Source organism: Arachis stenosperma, chromosome 2 (assembly GCF_014773155.1).
Source record: "Arachis stenosperma cultivar V10309 chromosome 2, arast.V10309.gnm1.PFL2, whole genome shotgun sequence".
Taxonomy (NCBI): Eukaryota; Viridiplantae; Streptophyta; class Magnoliopsida; order Fabales; family Fabaceae; genus Arachis; species Arachis stenosperma.
This window is the reverse complement of record NC_080378.1, coordinates 6,190,807-6,211,367: the sequence shown is the minus strand read 5'-3', so window position 1 is coordinate 6,211,367 and position 20,561 is coordinate 6,190,807. Positions and strand designations below refer to the sequence as shown.

The 20,561-nt window shown below is 32.0% G+C and overlaps 2 protein-coding genes across 3 annotated transcripts; one reads left to right on the top strand and one right to left on the bottom strand.

The window, feature by feature from the left end:
• The first annotated feature begins 8,357 nt into the window (after window positions 1–8,357).
• Window positions 8,358–11,578, top strand: LOC130961934 (uncharacterized). Its single transcript, XM_057887979.1, has 3 exons — window positions 8,358–9,580; window positions 9,680–10,783; window positions 10,880–11,578. Exons 1-3 carry the CDS (start codon window positions 8,858–8,860, stop codon window positions 11,222–11,224), a joined length of 2,172 nt encoding a protein of 723 aa, XP_057743962.1. The 5' UTR covers window positions 8,358–8,857; the 3' UTR covers window positions 11,225–11,578.
• Window positions 11,579–12,666: 1,088 nt separating this feature from the next.
• LOC130961935 (CBL-interacting serine/threonine-protein kinase 9-like) lies at window positions 12,667–17,636 on the bottom strand. Of its 2 annotated transcripts, none has more exons than XM_057887981.1 (15): window positions 17,279–17,636; window positions 16,517–16,579; window positions 15,985–16,056; window positions 15,782–15,889; window positions 15,613–15,687; window positions 15,286–15,339; window positions 15,074–15,199; window positions 14,882–14,971; window positions 14,642–14,764; window positions 14,437–14,544; window positions 14,144–14,260; window positions 14,002–14,058; window positions 13,642–13,716; window positions 13,230–13,302; window positions 12,667–12,951 (listed from the first exon to the last, which is right to left on the bottom strand). In XM_057887981.1, the coding sequence occupies exons 1-14, from the start codon at window positions 17,501–17,503 to the stop codon at window positions 13,240–13,242; spliced, it is 1,356 nt and encodes a 451-aa protein (XP_057743964.1). In that variant the 5' UTR covers window positions 17,504–17,636; the 3' UTR covers window positions 12,667–12,951; window positions 13,230–13,239. The 2 variants fall into 2 exon arrangements, with proteins under 2 accessions (XP_057743964.1, XP_057743965.1); XM_057887982.1 differs by having other exon boundaries at window positions 15,985–16,061; window positions 17,279–17,453.
• Between the last annotated feature and the right edge of the window lie 2,925 nt (window positions 17,637–20,561).

The window sequence follows — 20,561 nt, the reverse complement described above, 5'->3', positions numbered from 1 at the left end:
TCGATTGATAAATATGTATTTGTAGGTCACACCAAAGACAGGTTATAGTTTTGTATTTGTTATTGAACCTATAAAAGTAATAGAAGGTTGAGGATAACTCTTTGACTTTTTTTTTTCCATGAAACCACGTATTTACAGACCAAAAGCCAAGATTATTTTCATAACTTCATTTTCAATTGATTTCAGTTAAGCAACAAGTCATATAATTTCTGTTGAGATGTTGATAAATCATGTTAAATGTGAAGGCCATGGTTTTATTGAATGAATAAATTCTCTGTTTTGGTGTTATTTTAAATGTGGAGGCCATGAGAATTTGGTTTTGATCATTATATATTTTTCTACTGGTATTTTTAGTATGTTATGTAAAATACTTCAGTTATTGTTAGAGAAAGTCAATCATATATTTTATTACTAATTTATAGGCAAATGAGTTTTTTAAAGAAAAATCAATTGAGTGTTTTATATGTGAACATAATTTGATGATTTGTAGTGTTTTAAATTTTAGAATAATTTTTTGCTATAATAATTAAAAATTTTGACATTTTAATTTAATAAAAAACGTTTGCATGAATAATAAATTTTTAGAATTTAAAATGATTAAAATAATTAATAGACAAACGTATCAGATTTTAGACATTTTGTTATGGAAGTAGAAGTGGTAATATACCTTAATTATTTTTGTATGGTCAATCAATGAAATGCAATTATAATGATTTCAAGTCCTTTTCTATTTGAGGTCTCATTCATTTTGTATCAAATATCAATATTGGTATTTTATACATATAAAATAAATTGGTTATAGTAATTTGTGAAATAACATAAATTTAGTGTGGGATATTAAATTTCATGATTTTTTGTTATAAAAAGGGGCATTTATAATTTTTAACCTCTTATGAATATTATACAAAAAATCACTCAATGTATTCTATATTTTGAAAAGATTAAATAGCGTGTAGTAAAAAATTATCTTAAATTTTTTAAAAAGATTTTATTGCTATTTTGCGATTTTAATTGATATACTTTTATATATAAACATTGATATTTATTAAATTTGTAAATTTTTTTATATGAAAGTTGTAAAGCATTTTAGGTAATTGCTTTGTAAAAAAAGATAATTTAAATTTAAATAATAATATTTGTTAAAATATATGTTTTTTCCTTTAAAAATTATCAATTAAATATGTATTATCTATCTTAAATTAGAAATCACTAAACAAAATTATTAAATAATCAGGTTGAATATTAATTAGTATATCTATATACTAAGTAAATTATTTTTTCTCATAAATATGTAATAATTTTTTTGTGGCTAATTTTTTTTATATAGAAATTATTGTTGTATTATTCTCAGTTATGGAAAAGTGATGTATTTTAGTTTAATACAGAGATAGTTACAAATAGGAGGATTCGATTTGTTGATTTAAAAATTAAAAAAAATTCACAAATTAGAGGATAAGTTTTTTAAAGGTCACAAAATTCAAAGATGGGTTTTGCATTTTAAACATTTAAAAAAAATTAAAATTTACAAATCCAACTTTTGGATTTGTGATCTCTGTATGAAAAAAAACACACAAAATATACATGTTACTAACAAACACTATTATAAATCCAATATCAAAATTAAAAATCTCTCTTTATACAAGTAAATAATTTATAAATATAATAAAATAGATTCTGTAGATGACTCGCGCGAAGCGCGGGTTCTACGCTAGTATATAATAGGACAGAGTAAGAGTATGGTCATTGAACGACAAGTGGTGCATCTTATGCTCGACAAGTGTTTATCCTAATTGCATGACAACTGTCAAAAAATCACAATGGATCACAGGAGTACAGCATCTCAGCGCAAAGCAATGGAGCGGGAATTTGAATTCAAATTCAAATCTATTTTGTTCCAGCTGTGCTCTTATAACAAATTTTTTAACGAGAAGAGAAGATCAGAGACAAAGCTGCAAGTTTTGGTAGGAGGAGTAGTTGGTGCCCGAAGGGGAAGACTTAATCCGGCGATATCGCATAAAAGAAGAAAACACGACAGTGAAGAAAGAAAGCACGACAAGGAGAAGAGGGTGGCGACGAAGGCAGCGGTCACAAAGGAGGCTAGATCGACAGAAAAATGAAGAGAAATGAGGCGAGGGCGGTGATGGAGGCCATCGCTGTTGTTGGATCCGTAAAATATAATAAACCGCAGAACTGCGTCAGCCGTTCCTTCGCCGGCGGGTGTTGCAAATGAAGGATGGTTGGTTCTCTCCGTCACATACACTTTTTTGTTGTTTGATTTATTTTATTTAAGGTTTTTTTTAATTATTGAAATGCAGCGTCTTGAGAAAAATGTTAACGAAGTTTATACTAGCGTTAAGAGATTTTCCCACATTGTGGATGATTTTGTTTGATTTTCTTCTTTTTTGTTTTGGTGATATAAGCTTCAGGTTTCCATCAAGCTGGTCCGTGACTCGGTTTTTAATAAACTAGAAATTGGAAATTGTAAAGGATACTCATACACATGATTGATGGATGGTGAGGAATCGGCACAAGAGATGGTGATAGAAGCGCAATGGCCTAATCCCCACTGTTCTGAATCGAACAGCTTTGCCCAGGAAAGGCCGAAGTCATGCAGTGGCTCACTCCACCCCAAATGACTTCAAGCTTAAATACGGCGAGATTGGTTAAGTTTCTCTGGCCAATGTTTTTCACTAATCTTTTTATGTTTCTGGTGTGTAGATATGGGCAGTTAAAAATTTTGGACCTTTTTGAAAACACTGATGTGGGGTGTAATCTATAATGTAAGTTACCATTTTTTAGTATCACAACTTGAGTTTCAAAGGCAACACACTACTACTAATGCTACTAATTTATATTCTGTCCAACTATTTACTTCTAGCTTAAAATTATTTTGTTGTTATCAGTTTTCTCCAATATTTTCTTCTCAAATCTCATCAATCTTCCACTGTAATACTGGAGCAGCAGTATTTTAGGAATGAAAATTTTGCTTAAATTATTTGTAAACCCAGGTAATGAAACAGTTTCATTTCATAAATGATATTGTAACTTAGATTAAGCATATCATTGGTGCACCAAGCTAATCATCTTTTTTGCATTTGTAATATTATAAAGAGGTCATCAGCAGAGGAGTATTCAATACTATGAATAGATGCTATGAAGGAGTCACACATTCCTGAGTGCGTTGGATTAGTAAGTTCTATGATTTAACTGTATCAATGCTTCCATAAATTATATAAATAGCAAAATTTGCATCAATAGTGCTCGCTGATTAAAATGAATTTGGGTTGCAGCTTAATGCATTGCAATATATAAGGATGGATTTTGATGAGTTTGTGCTGCCACACTCAGTGTTCATCAACTTGAAGCACTTGACCAATGGGAGCAACATGCACAGTGGATTGATTGAAAATGTTACTATTAATTACAAATAAATAGGATTATTGAAAATGTTATTGAACAACAGAATGAGAAGAGTAACGGGCAAATTGAAAAATCTATAGAAAAATACCTGGGATCCGGAATCGAGCTCCGGCAGGAAAACCGCAACAGAGACTGGAGTTTGGCTTGGTTTCTGCAATTTATGCAATGCGGCTCTTCCGGAGATAGATATCATGATGGACAATTTGTTTCGAAAAAAGCACAATGGCTCATGGGATTGGAAGAGGACGTAAGAAATATGATTTTGGTATGGAGAGGTGTTGAGAGGAAGAGGGTTTCGAGAAGTATAAGAAAAGTAATAGGCTCTTTGGTTTTTCCAGTTTTTTTTGGGCAAATGTTAATTTGTGTTTTTGTTGTTTTAGAAATAAGGATTGATTTGAAAAAAATTATTTATTGTGTTAAACTGTTGGTTTTTATTGTGTTTTTTAATTTTTTTGTATATTTTTTTATTTGAAAATAATAGCTGATTTGATAAGATTTGAGTGGTTGATTCTAAAATTTTGCCAAGTAAACAATGCTACTGACATAGCGTTAATAGGAGAAGAGAAATAGCTTAAAATAATGTGGATAAATTTATGTATCTATTTTTATATATTAAGAATAGATAGATTTTTTCAACCGTATGCTAAACTATATCTTGCAACCCTGAAGAGAAGTTTTCGTAGAACTGCATATAAAATCAGTAATGAGCAAGATTAGCTTCAATAAATAACAACTAGGAGTATATGCATTTGTTTCCAATTTTCAAAAAAGTGATTTTACAACAATTTATTATTATTATTATTATTAAACCAATTGAAATTTGATTTTAATCATAAGCCATTATAATAATGAAAAAAAAAAGAAAACGCGAATGTACCAACATTTTTAGTATAAAAAAAATCCAAAATTGGATAGTATTAATTTAAATGTAAGAAAAAAAACAAAGCAAATGAGACATAAACTTCAAAAAAAAAAACAATGGTTAATTATTAGGTGATTAATATTTTGTTATTAATAGAGCTAAGAAACATGGAGTTAAGCCTCAAAATGATCCTTGAAGTTATACTTGAGACTCTTAGTAGTCCTTGAAGTTAATAGTTACCTATATTCGTCTCTCAAGTTGCACTTCGGGACTCAGATTCGTCTTTTCGGCACATTCTGTCCATCTGACGCCACCAGAAAGCTAATCTGGACTCCTCTGTGACACGCTGGCTGGCCAGGTAATAACTAGCTGACGTGAATTAGTAAACTTTTATGGTGCAATTTAGTTCCTAAATTAAAGTTGAAAATCCTAATCCCCAAATTTGATCATCATTCTTTGTAGTACCCCTTCTCTTCTCTTCTCTTCTCTTTTCCATCTTTAAATTAGACAAAATGAGATATATAAAAGACTATTCAAGAACAGATACTATAAATAATAAAACATACAGCATTTGAAAGGCAAAAGCTCTTCAAGAGGGAAAAATCAAATATAGATCAGTTGAAAAGTTCTAAAGCTTACCTTTTCTTGTAATTGTATAACTTTATCACCAATTATAGAGTGCTCTGCTCACAAAAGTAATCAAAATATTTACACACCCAAATCAGAAAATAATAGCATAACTTGATTTTGTGAAGCTACAGCTTGATGAAGATTGCTCGTGTTCCTTTTGAGCTCTACAAAAGTTTAAAGGATCATTAACCTATTAGTAGACCAGCTCATTTCAACATAATTTTGACTAAGCTAGGAGCATAACTAATTGGAGTGCAACCATGTGTAAAAATTTTAATCTTTTACTGACCATGCTTTGCAAATAGAAATCCAGTATGAATACATATTCTACATCAACCATACTCCTAGGCAAGGTTAAAGAACAATCTACTTGAAGACATGAAGGGCCTATATCGTATAGTAGCCTAGCATAACTTTGCTTCACACCTAAATGAAGTCATTTGATTGCATACTAACCACCTATTCTGTCCAAAGCATTTAATACTTTTGAATCATGAATATTCACCAGTCTCTTGATAACAGAATATGCCCATAGTAATATGTATATGAATAAGCTTGAAATTAACCTTATAGGCCTAAATTAATCTTTTGCAAACCTTACTAAAAATTCTTATAATCTTTAAGATTTTAATAGATGTTTAAAGCAGGATACAAAACGTTGGTAGTCAACAAGTCCAGTGAAAAACAATAGTATATGTTGTAAGGAAATAATGTATCACATAATGAGTTGATGAATTTGCATAGGGGCAATATCTTCATGAATAGACTCTTTAAATGCAATTTGCTGTCTTAGATCAGCCACTTGTTTAACCTGGTCCAAAACGTTTAGTAGTTAATACCCATTTAGTATTGTTGCCCAGTGATAAGAATCACTCCGGGATAAAAATCATATATGAATTCAAGCAAAGCACACTATTTAGTTGATTAAATTCCAATACAACATTCTGATTCTAATTCTAAAATGAGTTACACTTGCAGCCACATCATCTTCAGGAATTGGACTAATCAACTTCATTTAGTTTTATATTTTCAATGCAACTACTTGGAAAATTTTCTAAATCCTGTAAGAGGGTATAAGATCCTAGGATATTTGGCTCTTATCAGCTTTCATACACAATATTAGTATTCAAATCAAAATCCTTGTGATAATTAGCAGCAGCCAGCAGGTCCGAATTTAATGCACAAATTTACACATTTGATCAATACTAGCTACAAAACTTATAATTCTGCTGATAATATTTGGTGGTGGAAAGTGATATAAATTTAAACACACCTCTACTTCAAGGTTTCACTGCACTGCTGCAAGAGATTTCGCAAGATCAGGATTAGCAGTCTGCAACAATGCAACCAGTCCAAACTTCATCAACAATAAGCTTATGTAGATATCTGTGGAGTTTAAACATCATTATAAATTATTTACCAAAGGTGTAGCCAGTTATACATCATATGAACATTACCATTTCCGATTGATATGAATAAAATGGCTTAATCCTTAAACTAATTAAATTAACATGCCTCCAGTTTAGCTAATCGTGCAAGAACTTCCATTCTGGTATTATTATATTTCTGCTTTTCTAACTCAGCAGCTTCCATTGTTTCCATCATGCTGCTCTGAAGTTGTGAAGCCTGAATGAAGGAAAATGAGTTTGAGACAAATAAGCAATACAAATAAAAACACTACCAACAATTGGTCATCTAGTTATCTTTAAATCAAATTTAGGGATTAGGGTTTTCAACTTTGATTTAGGGACCAAATTGTACCATAAAAGTTTACTAATCCACGTCAGCTAGCGGTTACCTGGCCAGCGTGTCTGGAGGAGTCCATATCAGCTTTTCGGTTATGCCAGATCGATGGAATGTGCCGGAAGGACGAAGGTAACTATTAACTTCAGGGACTTATGAAACTCGAGTGTAATTTCAGGGACCACTTTGAAACCTAATTCAAGAAACATGCCTTGTGAAACTCCAGTGTGTCGTCACCGGTTTTCCGCAGCTCCACCACGTGCAAGGAGGGCGCCACTTCGAAAACCTAAATAAGTAGATTTTTTATTTTAGAAACCAACATAAAATCTACTTTGAGAATTGCTAGGAGCCATCAATTTATTGTTTTTTGCCATTAATATTTAAAAATATAGGATAAAGTATGTTGTTAGATTATTAGGCTAAAGAAATTGAGTTGATAGCTAAGGATGACAAAAAACAATAAATTTTGATGATATGCTAATATTTCTCATCTAGTTTATTGTTTTCACGATTTCCTCTTTCTTATTCTAAAAATTCTTAAATTCAAAAACATTGGAAATTATACCTCGGTAGCTACCGAAACGTGACCTTTCCTTCTACTCTTATCACCTTGCAGCCTCATCTACAGAATTTAACTAGGTTGGTATTATTGGTGGTTGAACTAGTATCAAGAATGATAATCCCCAAAGTTTGATTATCTTTTTGCTATTGCTGTTGATCCATTTACCTTTAAGTTGTCCCAAATTTGCTAATTACAGCTAGTATTTGATTTGGTGAGTGTAGAGTAATGCATTTGAACACAATTAATCGAAAGCCAACGCGACTCTTAATTAAAAAGAAGGGGAATAAGACCTCTGAATTTATTATTATGAGACAATGCAATTTTTCTGCTAAAAAGCATGTTAAATACTAACATAAATTAATTTAGTGGTGGTTTTATTTATAATGTTAAACCCTCATTCCCCAAAGTTAGATACAACAAAATGTCCAATCACCACCACCGCTAGCAATCTCGCTCTTATGATCATAATTTCTACTTCTATTATTTTCATTATATATTATGGTACCTCATCACCATCACTGTGTTCTTTTTAACATCCTTTTTTCTTCTTTCAAATCTTCTAATGAGAAAGTGTCACTATTCTCTTACCATATATCTCGTTCGACGCGATTTCTTCCTTTCCAAAGAGTCTCGCTGGCTGCTGCTTCTTGCAACGTCATTTTAGGTAATAATCATTCTCCACCAAATAAAACATTTACATATTACAAATAAAACTACAACTAAACTAATTTTTATGACATTTGATAAACATTTATCGGAAGAAAATGTCTCAAAATAAAAAAGATTAAGTGATATGTTGTCTTTCTATAATCAAATCCGACGGGTCTAGTAATTAATTTACTAATCTGAACAAGTGATAGGAGTTAGTTGTAAGAATTGTAATGTCTTTCGTGTGAATAAACATTGACTGAATTGAGTATTTATTCTAAATACAATCTTTAAGCATGGAATGAATTGTTAAAATTTTTCCAAGAAAAATATTTGGTGAAAATGCATAGTTGCAGGTAGAGCCTTCAAAACGAATCCAAACTCAATGGTTGGCTTGGTTGACTCGAAAAATCAAGCGAATTGAACTAAAATACATAAAAGTAGGAATAAAATTTTGTATTTGCTCCAAGATTTCTTAATAGTTCTAGTGGATTCAATTTTTGTCGAAGGAGGATTCTCCAATCCAAGGTGTGTCTTTAGGCCCGTTTTACTAAAAACAGAAAGAATGTTTTATTGGATACTTTAATAAGTTAAAGAGGAATGAGAGGGAAGGTTACGGCAGTATAAGGGAGCTGGTGGCGGTGGTCTGGCGATGATGGTGACGCCGGTGGTGGGTGACGTAGATGTTCGGCGAATAGGGAGATCAGAGATTCCTTTTCAGACCTTCAATGGCATCTCAGGCATGAATGGTGGCTACCATGGAGTAGAAACTAGAAACCATCATTGAAGACCACGGAGGAGCGCACAGCAGCTGGAGAAGGAGGAGTGGAATTCCTCACCAATGTTTGGGCTGGGTTATCCGGCCCAGACAATGACAAAAAAAAAAAGGAACGAGGGGGTGCGGAATAACAACTAGATAGTTTCAAAATCAGTAATGAGCAAGTTAGCCATCCATTTCCTCATTCCTAATCCAATCCTGGTTCGCCGTCGCCATGAGCAACCATAATCAGAGGTTGTTGAACCCGAACCGGAATCCGAATCCAGAAAGGCTTCTGGCAATCCCAGTGAAGAAGAGTGATCCGGTGGAGCTGTACAGGCCGTTACGCAATTTGGTAGCGAGAAAATACTCAGAGAGCGATGCACAGAAAGTTGAAAGCGTTCTGGAAACCCTAAACAAATGCCGCAGCGACATGGTGGAGCGAGGGGACCTCTCCCTTCCCATGCAACGTGACTGCCTCATTCACTACTTCAAATGCCTTTGCATGGTTGACCCACTCTTCACCGCTATCTCCTCCGACTCCCATTCCGATCCCATCGTCTTTGTCTGGTACGACGCCTTCTACTCTGAGCATGAGAATGGGGTCTCCTCGCAGCGCAACAGCATCCAATTGGAGAAGGTTTCTGTTCTCTTCAACCTTGGCGCCGTGTGCAGCCAGATTGGGGCCTCTTGCGACCGCACCACCCCCCTTGGCCGTCACCTTGCAATCGACGCCTTCAATGCCGCCGCCAATTTCTTCTTCAAACTCTGGAATGTTTTTGCCAAGGACGTCTCTGCCACCCTCGACTTGACTCTCCTCTTCGCCGAGACTCTGTACCGCCTCTGCGGCGCTCAGGCTTTGGAGATCAGATTACAGCAACAACTCGAACACAACAACAACGACACTGCCGCCAGTTCCGCTCTTCAACAACATCGATGTGCCGTTACGTTTAGATTGGTCAGTCTTGACTCTTGATTGATTTTACATTTTTTTTTTCATTTTAGATTTTCGAGGACGAGGATGATGATGATGATGATGATGATGATGATGATGTAGGTTTCCGTGAATTATCAGATAGCATATGATCTGATACTACATGATTCGGCTGCAACCGAACATGTCTTCTCATTTGACCGAACATGGATGACTCATCTTCATCAGAAGGTGAAATTCTTTCAGGTGGAGGCTCATCGGAGGCGATCATCCATCCTACCCAAATCCCAGCTACCTCAAACAATCTCATTGTTCCGTTCCTGTCCTCTTGATCATGATGCGGTATCTGTCACTGAAAAATTAGTTAGAGGGATTTGTTGCTGGAGTTCATTGTTCCGTTCCTGTCCTCTTGATCTTGAAGCAGAATTAGTTAGAAAGATTTGGAAGCTTAAACACAAGTCTATACCGAAGCAAGAACGAATCCCATACCTTGACCTCCTCCTCTCTGAGTACAGCTCTTTCAAGATTATTGATGATGGAAAGCTAGTGGCCAACCCTTGGGACATGCCTCCTCCTTATCCAACATATTTGGAAATCCTCTCTTCTTCGTCTTTGTCAATTATGCCTCCGATCCCTTTGAAGAAGAGTGAGCCCTTGGACCTCTATGAGTCCCTTCGCAGTTATGTTGCCCTTAAATACTCTGAGAGCGAGGCAAACAGAGTAGAAGGCCTTTTCAAAACGGTAGACAAATTGCGCAGTGAAATGCAGCGTGATGACCTGTCTCTACCCGTTCGCCGCGACTGCCTCATTCTCTATTTGAAATGCCTTTGCATGATTGAGCCTTTGTTCTCCATGACTACCTCACCCAATCCACCTATCTTTGTTTGGTACAATGCATTCAACCCACAAGAGGACTCTTCTCAGCACAACATCCATTTCGAGAAGGCCTCTGTTCTCTTCAACCTGGGAGCCCTCTCCACCCACATTACTCTCTCCTGCGATCTCAGCACCGTCCAAGGCTATCGCCTTGCCATGGATGCATTATATGACGCTTCATATTGGTTCTTCATACTGTGGAAGCTCGAGGCTGAGAAGTCATCTGCCACCATTGACTTGTCAGTAAACTGTGTCCAGATGCTGCGCGAGATGATAGCTGCTCAGATTGCCGACTTGACATGGAATTGTCCTCATTCCCATTCTGATGGATCATCATTAGCTGAATATCTTGTATGTATATCATCCAACTTTTCAGTTGATTTTTTCTAAGTGCAATTGATTGATGTCAATCTTGATTTGTTAAAGTGTTTGATTGGGATGATGTAGGTTACTCTGCGTTGTCGGAAAGCTTATGATCTGTCGACATTGGGGCCTTTAGCTGAGAATTTTGTTCAATCCTCGATACCTCAATTTCTTGAGTCGAAGATGAAAACCCGCCATGTTCAAACTGATCCTAGTGATGTCACTGAACAATTTCTTTCAGGGTATTGTGAGGCTCAATCCCTGCTTCGAGAGGCATGTCAAACACCATCCTTGGACCTTCTCTCCGAGGTTGGCCCTGTCATGATTAAGGATGGAAATCTTGTGATCAACCTTAGAGGCAGTATAGGTCGCATTGGCGGAGATGAGCTCCCAGGAGACCACGGTAACATGACCATAGACAGAAACTAGACAAACTTTAGGAATTAACTTTTTAGTTTCTTTTTTAAATTGGACGTCGGAATTTTGTTTGTTGATGCTAGAAGCCTATAACTATTTTTGTGAATATATTATCTTCGCAATTTTGTTTGTTCATGTGTGAATATATTCTTTCTTATTCCTCACTAATTCGTAGTGATCTGTATGCCTCCGATTCCGTAGCCTTTGTTAGTTATTGTTGCATATTGGTAGATAGAAGGTATCAAATTATTGCTTCTGTTGTCATTCAAATCCTTCAAAATTTATTGTTTGTATCTACACAATTTTCCTGATGTGCTGCTAGATCCATTGATGAGTTCTGCTTCTGCATCATTTGTTTTTCTTACTTAAACCAGGTTGAAGGTTCACTAGTCATTTTGTATCATGATTAAATTAGTTTGATGTCATCTGGTAGAGTAATTTTTTTCCTGTTGATATTTGTTTGTATAAGAACCTGGATAATCCCAAATTCAAAACAAAAAAAAAAAGAAATTTCTTCTCTGGTATTGAATAATTTTTCTGACAGTTTTTTTACTATATATGTACAAAATGTCAAAATCTATTCTTACTGTTTGTGGATGCACATAATTTCTAGAGACGGTAAGAGTCTAAAAAATAAACTCGGTCATTATTTAGGACCTGGTCCGGGTCAAGGCGAACCCGACTTCACCCGATTTCATGTACACTCTAAGAGAATTAAAAAATGTATATATATTTTAAATTAATTCCAATACTATGTTATATTAATTATAAACTTATTGTTTTATTTTTAATCACACTTAGTTGAATTAGAAAATAGATTAAAGAAATAGAAAATTAGAATTTATGGACAAATTCAAGTCCAAATATGGATATCTAACTTTAAGGTAATAAGTATGTCTTTTTCTTTTTTATAAATAAATGCATAATAAATTTTTGACATAAAGTTTATCAAAATCCGAACTTCACCGATTTAGAGTCGGTTTTAGTGTGATCCGAAAGTAGTATGATTTTACCGGGTTTAAAAACGAGTAAGAGTTTCAAAAATAGACCCAGTCATTATTTAAGGTCGAATCCGAATTAAGATGAACTCGACTTCACCCGGCCATGTAGACCCCATTAACAATAATATTGATGCTATGTTGTGCCAAATCAAGATTAGTGACTATAAAAATTCAATATCTTTTTTATAATTCTATTTTGTGGATCCCTTTTTTGTCCTACGTGGTCAATTATCAAATTTAGTGACCATTTTTTTAAATAAATAAAAGACCCCTTAAGCATGTCTCAAAATAATAAAGATTAGGTGATGTGTTGTCCTTTTTTTTTTTGTGTTGAGGATAGTGTTGTCTTTCGTGTGAATAAATATTTCCTAACTATGAGAACAGTAGTATAATGCCACAACCAGCATGTTATTTTATGATCAAGATTAAATAACTATGCTGGAAAAAATAGAATTTACAATGAAACTGTTGTTCCAAAACCGAATCCAAAACATTGTCACACACATAGTAGTTCATAGAATACTTATGTTCAATTGTATTACATGTTCAGAATCCGGAGTCTCTTATCACTACTTTTCTCTGTGGGAAGAGTGAACTATATCCAAATTAAGATATGAAAGAACTATTTACAAAAGTTTAATTTACTCTCAAATTTAATTTCAAAACTCTCCAAATTTAACAAGTTACTCTATCTCATTCATAATTCCATGAACCGGGATAATTGCATGTCTACAGCACCTGTGCAACACAACACATAATTACATCCAATTATTTAATCATCAGAAAGACCAATAGAAAAAAACTCTGAGATAAAGCATACCATAAAATGGTATAACAAATTCGCCAAAATCTATTTCCTGATTCTATAGTATAAAACATGCATATTATCACTATTCTTTGATACTAGAATGTATCTTAATTTTAGTGAGTTGACTGGCATCAAAACTATTTGAACTTTTTGTTATTAAAAATAAGATACATATTACTATATTAGGGCAAAAAAGAACAGGCTATACCTTTTATTCCTCAATTTTTTTCTTGAGTATGCCAAACTATGTCTTGCAACCCTGAAGAGAAGTTTTTGTAGAACTGCATATAAAATCAGTAATGACCAAGGTTAGCTTCAATAAATAACAACTAGGAGAATATGTATTTGTTTCTAATTTTCAAAAAAGTGATTTTACAACAATTTATTATTATTATTATTATTACCAATTGAAATTTAATTTTAATCATAAGCCATTATAATAATAATAATAAAAAAGAAAACGCAAAAGTACCAACATTTTTAGTATAAAAAAGTTCAAAATTGGCTATATTGATTTAAATATAAGAAAAAAATAAAGCAAATGAGATATAAACTACAAAAAACAATGGTTAATTATTAGGTGATTAATATTTTGTTATTAACAGAGCTAAGAAACATGCCTTGTGAAACTCCAGTGTATCGCCACCGGTTTTCCGCAGCTCCACCACGTGCAAGGAGGGCGCCACTTCGAAAACCTAAATAAGTAGATTTTCTATTTTAGCAATCAACATAAAATCTATTTTGAGGATTGCTAGGGGGCGTCAGAATTTATTGTTTTTGGCCATCAATATTTAAAAGTATGGGATAAAGTATGTTGTTAGATTACTAGACTAAAGAAATTGAGTTGATCGTTAAAGATCGCCACAAACAATAAATTTTGATGATCCCCTAGTATTTCTCATCTACTTTATTGTTTTCACAATTTCCTCTTTCTTATTCAGAAAATGCTTAAATTAGAAAACATTGGAAATTTTATATACCTCGGTAGCCACCGAAAGATGACCTTTCCTTCCACTCTTATCACCTTGCAGCCTCATCTGCAGAATTTAACTCGAAGTTAGAATTTGAAATGGATTCAAAGATTGCTTGCAACAAAATAAATGCCTAAGATTGAATCTTTACCTTATAATTTCGCTTGCGAACATTGAATCCAAGAGGCTTGGCAGCTTCCTCAATTTTCGACATGATTTCGTTCGGAGGATGTTGTGAAGTAAAATGTGTTTCTCTCTTTACAACTCCCTATAATAATTTGATTTTAAGAAAATATAATTAAACAAGCTAAGCATCAATGCATCATTAATCAAGTACAATCACATAGATAAAAAATAATTCTCTTAAAAGAGAGTTTTCATTCAAAATATAAATAAATTTGTTAATATGATCAAGTTAAAGATCAAATCTCATATTTTACTTACTGTTTGCTGCTCAAATAAGCTGTCAAGGTTAAAGCTTTGAGATCTTGAAATGAGTTCAAAAGCATTCATTGAAACCGGTTTCTCTTTTCTCTCTGTCACTAGATTTTCCTACACATAAAGAGAATTAACTTAATGACATTTCTACAGATCAAAACTCTCTTATGATAAGCAAATTAAATCTTTTAATCAAATAAAGAAGTAGTACCTTAGAATCATCAAAAGCAGCAGCTACATCATCTACATTTACATCTTCTTCCTCTGTAAAACTTGGTGGCTTGTATCCTTTTCTAAACCATTCATCTCTCAAGAGTTCAGGAATTTTTATCCTCTGCGAAAATGCAACTAAATATAAATAAAAAGGCAAAAAAAAAAAAAACAGCATAACATTGTAACAACTAAGACTAAGAATCTGGGGAAAAAATTCAGTTTAGATTTTAGAACTCACTGTGAGAGGATTTGGATCCAGAATTCGCTTCAGAATTTTTTTCGCCTCGGGCGAAAACCAAGATGGACATGTGAATTGAGCCTTTTCAATCTGAAACACATGCACAGAATTCAGTCCCCAAATTAGACTTTAAAGATAAATTTTCGCCAAGCGATTCTGTATTTTTTGCCTTGAGACAGTTACTAAACTTACTTTCTTGTAAAGTGCCATTTGATTTGGTTCATCAAAAGGCAAGTATCCAGCCATGAGTACAAAGAGAATGACTCCACAAGACCATATATCAGATGCAGATCCAACATAGCCTCTATCATTGATCACCTTATTCAAATTCCACACTCACATTACATACATCTATATATATACATATCTTCCATTAATATATATGCACATAAAGTATTAGCTACCTCGGGAGCAACATAATTCGGGGTTCCACATGCCGTGCGAAGAAGTTCATCCTCCTGTAATAAATAGTCGTGTTTCGTTATTGTCTTAATGACACAGATGATATTCTATCTGTGAATCAAAAATGCTATTTATACACTAAAATCAGTCACCCCCGTATTCTACATGTGTAGTTTAACTCATTTTTAACATGCATTTTGTATTATAATATATATTTTAAATTGGTGGCTGATTTTAGTATACACCTAGCATGGTTGATCTTAGAATAATTGTATCCTAAGACATAAATTTGCATAAAGAACTAATAGCTGTTGTCCCTATGATCTTACTCGCTGCGCGTAAGTACTCAATCCAAAATCCGAAACTTTAAGAACACCATTTGAGTCCAGAAGAAGATTCTCAGGCTGCAAAATACACACTGAATATTAGTCTACCGATTTTTTATTTCTTAACTCGATCGCAAGTTATTAAAAAGGGACTAACTTAATTGCTATCTACCTTCAAATCTCTATGATAAACTCCTCTACTATGGCAATAATCAACTGCATTGATTAGCTGTTGAAAATAACTTCTTGCCTCATCCTCTTTTAGTCTTCCATATCTCGCCTAGATAATAATCAAAGATCAAGCATGTGACAGAGGAATTGTTTAGATTCTAATCCAAGATCCATAAAAAAAAGGGTAAATGAGCAATTACTTACAATTTTGTCAAATAGTTCTCCTCCATTAACCAACTCTAGAACAATGTAAATCTTTGTTTTGCTTGCCATCACCTATTCTTAAACACAGAACACATATTTAACTTTAAATATAACATATTTAATTGATTATGATTCTAGGAAAAGAAAATAATACTTCTTCTGTTTTAAAATAAATGTCGCTTCCAGTCAATATATCAATTTTAGATCAAACCGCAACAAACTAATTTTTCAATCAGAAGAATCTGTTCCACCATGCCAAAACAAGGAAAAATCTTGCACAGCATAACAGCACAAAAAGTCTAAGACCATTTTAAGGTGATTCTAAATTCACTGTGAATAGTGGTGTGTCAGTGTCACCAAAAAGAACAAAGAAGCTTAGTCAGCAGAACAATGAAGTTACCATCTTTTTTATAATAAATTATAAACATCAGCATTTAGCAATAACATAACATAATATCTTAATTCATTCATTTCTAGCTTTCAGCAATTTGTGCTCAAAATGGAACACTTTTTGGGAAAAGTGGTTGATTACCTCAAATATTCTTACAACGTTTGGATGGTTGATCAGCTTCATCGCCGAGATTTCCTTCTTCAGCTGCAAACATTGATTAAAAAAATAAATTAAAAAAGAAAAAATTATTTTTCATTTGAAGCCAAGAAAAAAAAATAATAATTCACTACACACTACTCTCACAAAAATGTAATATTTTACACTTTATCTGGATCACGTGCAAATCTTTTTAATACAAAATTCTCAACTACTTCTTTAAACTAATCAAAAACAAAACCAATAAGATAGAATTAAGATCAGAACGATGAATTCTTAGTTTACTATTATTTTTCAACTATCTTATGTGTACATGCGTACATCAGCAGTTAAAATATAAAATATATTAAAAAATTAAATTATTCATAAATTTATATATAAATATATATATTTATAGCGTATAGATAGTATTCTCTATTTTTTTAACGTCGCATTTATTTTATATTTTTTTTATTTGGCATAAAAGGGAAAAGGGCGAAGGCAATATTGATAAGGAAAAGTTTAGGGAGTCAACAGTTTTGTTGAATTTTGGCCAGTATATAACTAGTAAAAAAATATAAATTATTGGATGAAATCTCACATCAATCTTACACCATTAAATTATTATTAATGACTATTTATTGACTACCAATCACAAAAATTGCTGACCTCCTAACATTGTTCCGTTGATAATACTATCTGACAAGAGAGAATAATCCATTGGTGAAAATGAAAAAAAGATGAATAATAAAAATGAGAAAGTAGTGCCTGCTCAATCATCTTATGTTTGAGGACATGGGACTTGTCAAGGATCTTGATGGCAACATGGTCTCCATTCTCAACGTTCTTGGCGAACTTAACCTTCGCGAAGCTTCCTTCTCCGATAGTCTTTCCAAGCTCATACTTCCCCACGCAGGTGCGAGCCGGCGCCCTTGGAGGCGGTGGCGCTCCTCCTCCTCTTCCTCCTTTCTTGTTGCTCTTGCTGCTACTCATGATTATATATTATTGAGCTCTTCGAATAGGAAAAGGAAAAAGAAAAAGAAGTTGGCAAGTGAATGAGTACAAAACGGAAGTGGAGAGAGTGTGATAATAAATTAATCAAATAATTGAAGATAGAAGAGAAAAGAGAAGAGAAGAGAGAGATATATACGAATTACGAACTGCACGGAATGGATTTGTGTGTGTTTGTGAGTGCGTGGCGAAAGCGTGTGGGGACACTTTCCTCATTTTGTTCGGACATATAAATTTTTTGTTTTTATACTTCACATAATAAATTGTTAGTTGAATATTGTTGAATAATTTAACGTAATTAATTAAATTGTATTTAATAATTTTTAATTATTAATATAAAAATAATTGTATATAAATTAGTTTATATTTAATATATAATTATTTATAGTTTTTATCAAGTAATTTTATGTCAATTTGTATAACAGTGAAGTACAAAATTTAGGATTTTTTTGCTATATTCCGTAATTGATTTGTAGTACGTAGCTTTTTATTGTATTGACTATAAAGGGTAAAATATTTTTTTTTAATATTTGTATTTTTTTTTAAATAATTTTAACGTTTAATTTTGTGTTTAATATTATTTATTTATTTTTAATTTATATTTGGATGTTAATTTTATTTAAAATATTAAAAATAAAATTAAAAACATAATTTTACCACAAATTAAGAGTATTTTGGAATCATTTTGATATAATAAAAGAATTTAGAAATAAAATTAAATATTAAGAATATTTTTTTAAAAATCATAAACCTTAGAGATAAAAAAAATATATTTTATCCCAAATTATTGGTTATACGATATAATTTTTAACTTTTAATATTTTAAAATAATTGTCTTATTTATATTCCTTATTCTTCATATCTTTATCTTGAATTTTTTATTTTGAGAAAATTATTATGTAGAAATCTAAATAGTACAAATGTCTGTTTACTTTTAAAGTAGATTACTACTAAGTTCTTATTAATAAAGTATTGGAAGGCAAACTCGTACCATTTTCTTGTCAGCGTCAAATTAAATTCTAATTTAGATTACGAAATAATAATACTACATAACTAAGTTATTTTAGTAATTAAATTTAACTAAATTAATCTAATAACTTAACAATTGATATTCAAAAATTTTAGTAAAAAAAAAACATAAGAAAAAAAAAGAAAGATTTGGTTGAACTGATCAAATTTAATTATAAAAATGATTTATTTATCTAATATTTTTTAAAAATATTTTTAGTTAAAGTAATCAAATTCTTGGTAAAAAAAAAGGAAGGTGGTGAGGGGGTTTCACAATCTTGGCAAGGGAAAATATAAAATATAAGTGGTGGCTAAATTATTTAGTTTAGCACATACATAATAATTTTTTGAACAATAATGTTTTATATTTATAATTAAATTAAAAAATATTTAAAAAAAGAAAGCTGTATCTATCAATCTACCTGAATTACATTGTTGTAAAAAGTAAAAACTAGAAAGGAACAATAACACATAATTAAATTTATGTTCTTACGTTCTGTAGGAAAAAAAGTTAGTTATGTTCTTACGTCAATAAATAACAAATATCTAATCATGCATCTTGTATACTATAGATAAATTTAATCTCCTTATAAAATAAATATTTGAGATTTTGATTTCTATATTTTAACACCCAAAAACATACATGTGATTTAGGGTACGTATGGGTTGTTCTTGTTGGTTGAAGAGATGATGAAGAAAAAAACAAGTGGCCAAACCAACCATGTGTTCATAAGTCCTAACGCCATCTTTTCCACATTCAATGTTTCTTTCTTTAATTTGTCATCTTCTGTCTTTTAATTGTGTGGATAGACTGAATTTGGATTTATTTGTTATTTTGCTTTATCCTTCAAAGGTTAAAATCTTCCTTATCATGTACCTTAATTGGGTGCATGCATATATGGTATAAATTTAAGTTACCGTGTCCTATTCTTGCATCCAATTGACCAATTAATTATTTGGACTTGGATGAAGGTTCCAAGAAACTGACATGAGTCACTTAAGATTTAAAAAAAAAAAAAAAAAAACTTATATAAGATGTTAGATTTTTCACTATAATAATTAGTTTTTGTGGATCCTAAAATCTCATAGTTCATTAATCATTATATTTGGTACTCTTATTGAGAGTTTGGGTTAAACCTGTGTAGGGTTTTGATTATTAGTAGACCGGTCAAAGATCAAATAAAGTGTCACTAAGTAAAGTATCTAGCTCATCCAATTTTTAAAGGAATATTATATTATGAGTTTTATAGGATTAATATTAAAAAAAGCCTCACATTATAAGACTTTAAATTCTCTCGTCATAATAATTAACAGTAAACTTAGGTATAGTCGATTTCACGTGAAGTTAATAATTGAAAATTGTTAAATAATTTAATTAATTTGACTAAATTTTTATTTAACGACTCTCAACTATCAATTTTATGTAAAGTCGACTGTACCTGAATTTTTACCATAATTAATTTGTTCTCTCAAAAATTTTTAATACATTATAATAATTTTTTTTTTCAATAAAAAACTCTTTCCTTTAAAATTACTCGTTAGTTTATCCTTATAAAACACGTTTAATTTTTTTTTTCTTTTAATGGCATGGTCACCAACGTGAATAACAAATAATTCTTCTTTTTTCCCGTAACGAAAGAGATCAGAGTAGTTCATCTTGAATTCATATGAAATTAATTTTGATATATCATTAATACAATTCTCTTTTATATTAGTAGAAAGGTAGGCAGGTATAGTGGAGTCAAATATTTTTATACAACTTCCGTTACATATATAAATAAGTTTTATTCGAGACGTGAGAACTGGATTATTTCTTACAATAGTAGAACATGAATTTGTGGAATTGGGACGTAAGACTATAACGAATTTTCGTAATCCAAGTTGGCATTTCTGTAGAGATGGAGTATAACTGCAAGATATATATATTCTAACATTTAACTATTTAAGTCATTAATAGTTTAGGAGGTGTTCAAATTAGAAAGGTTGTTACACATACATATTTTTTTTATACAAGTTTATATAAGTTGGTCCA

Excerpts from the sequence above, each read along its gene's own strand:
- LOC130961935 (XM_057887981.1), bottom strand. The coding sequence starts at position 17,503 with ATGAGTAGCAGCAAGAGCAACAAGAAAGGAGGAAGAGGAGGAGGAGCG. Across the intron at positions 15,340-15,612 it reads TGAGTACTTACGCGCAGCGA|GAGGATGAACTTCTTCGCAC; the intron begins GTAAGATCATAG and ends TATTTATTACAG. Across the intron at positions 13,717-14,001 it reads ATCTTTCGGTGGCTACCGAG|GTTTTCGAAGTGGCGCCCTC; the intron begins GTATATAAAATT and ends CTACTTATTTAG.
- LOC130961934 (XM_057887979.1), top strand. The coding sequence starts at position 8,858 with ATGAGCAACCATAATCAGAGGTTGTTGAACCCGAACCGGAATCCGAAT. Across the intron at positions 9,581-9,679 it reads GTGCCGTTACGTTTAGATTG|GTTTCCGTGAATTATCAGAT; the intron begins GTCAGTCTTGAC and ends ATGATGATGTAG. Across the intron at positions 10,784-10,879 it reads CATCATTAGCTGAATATCTT|GTTACTCTGCGTTGTCGGAA; the intron begins GTATGTATATCA and ends GGGATGATGTAG.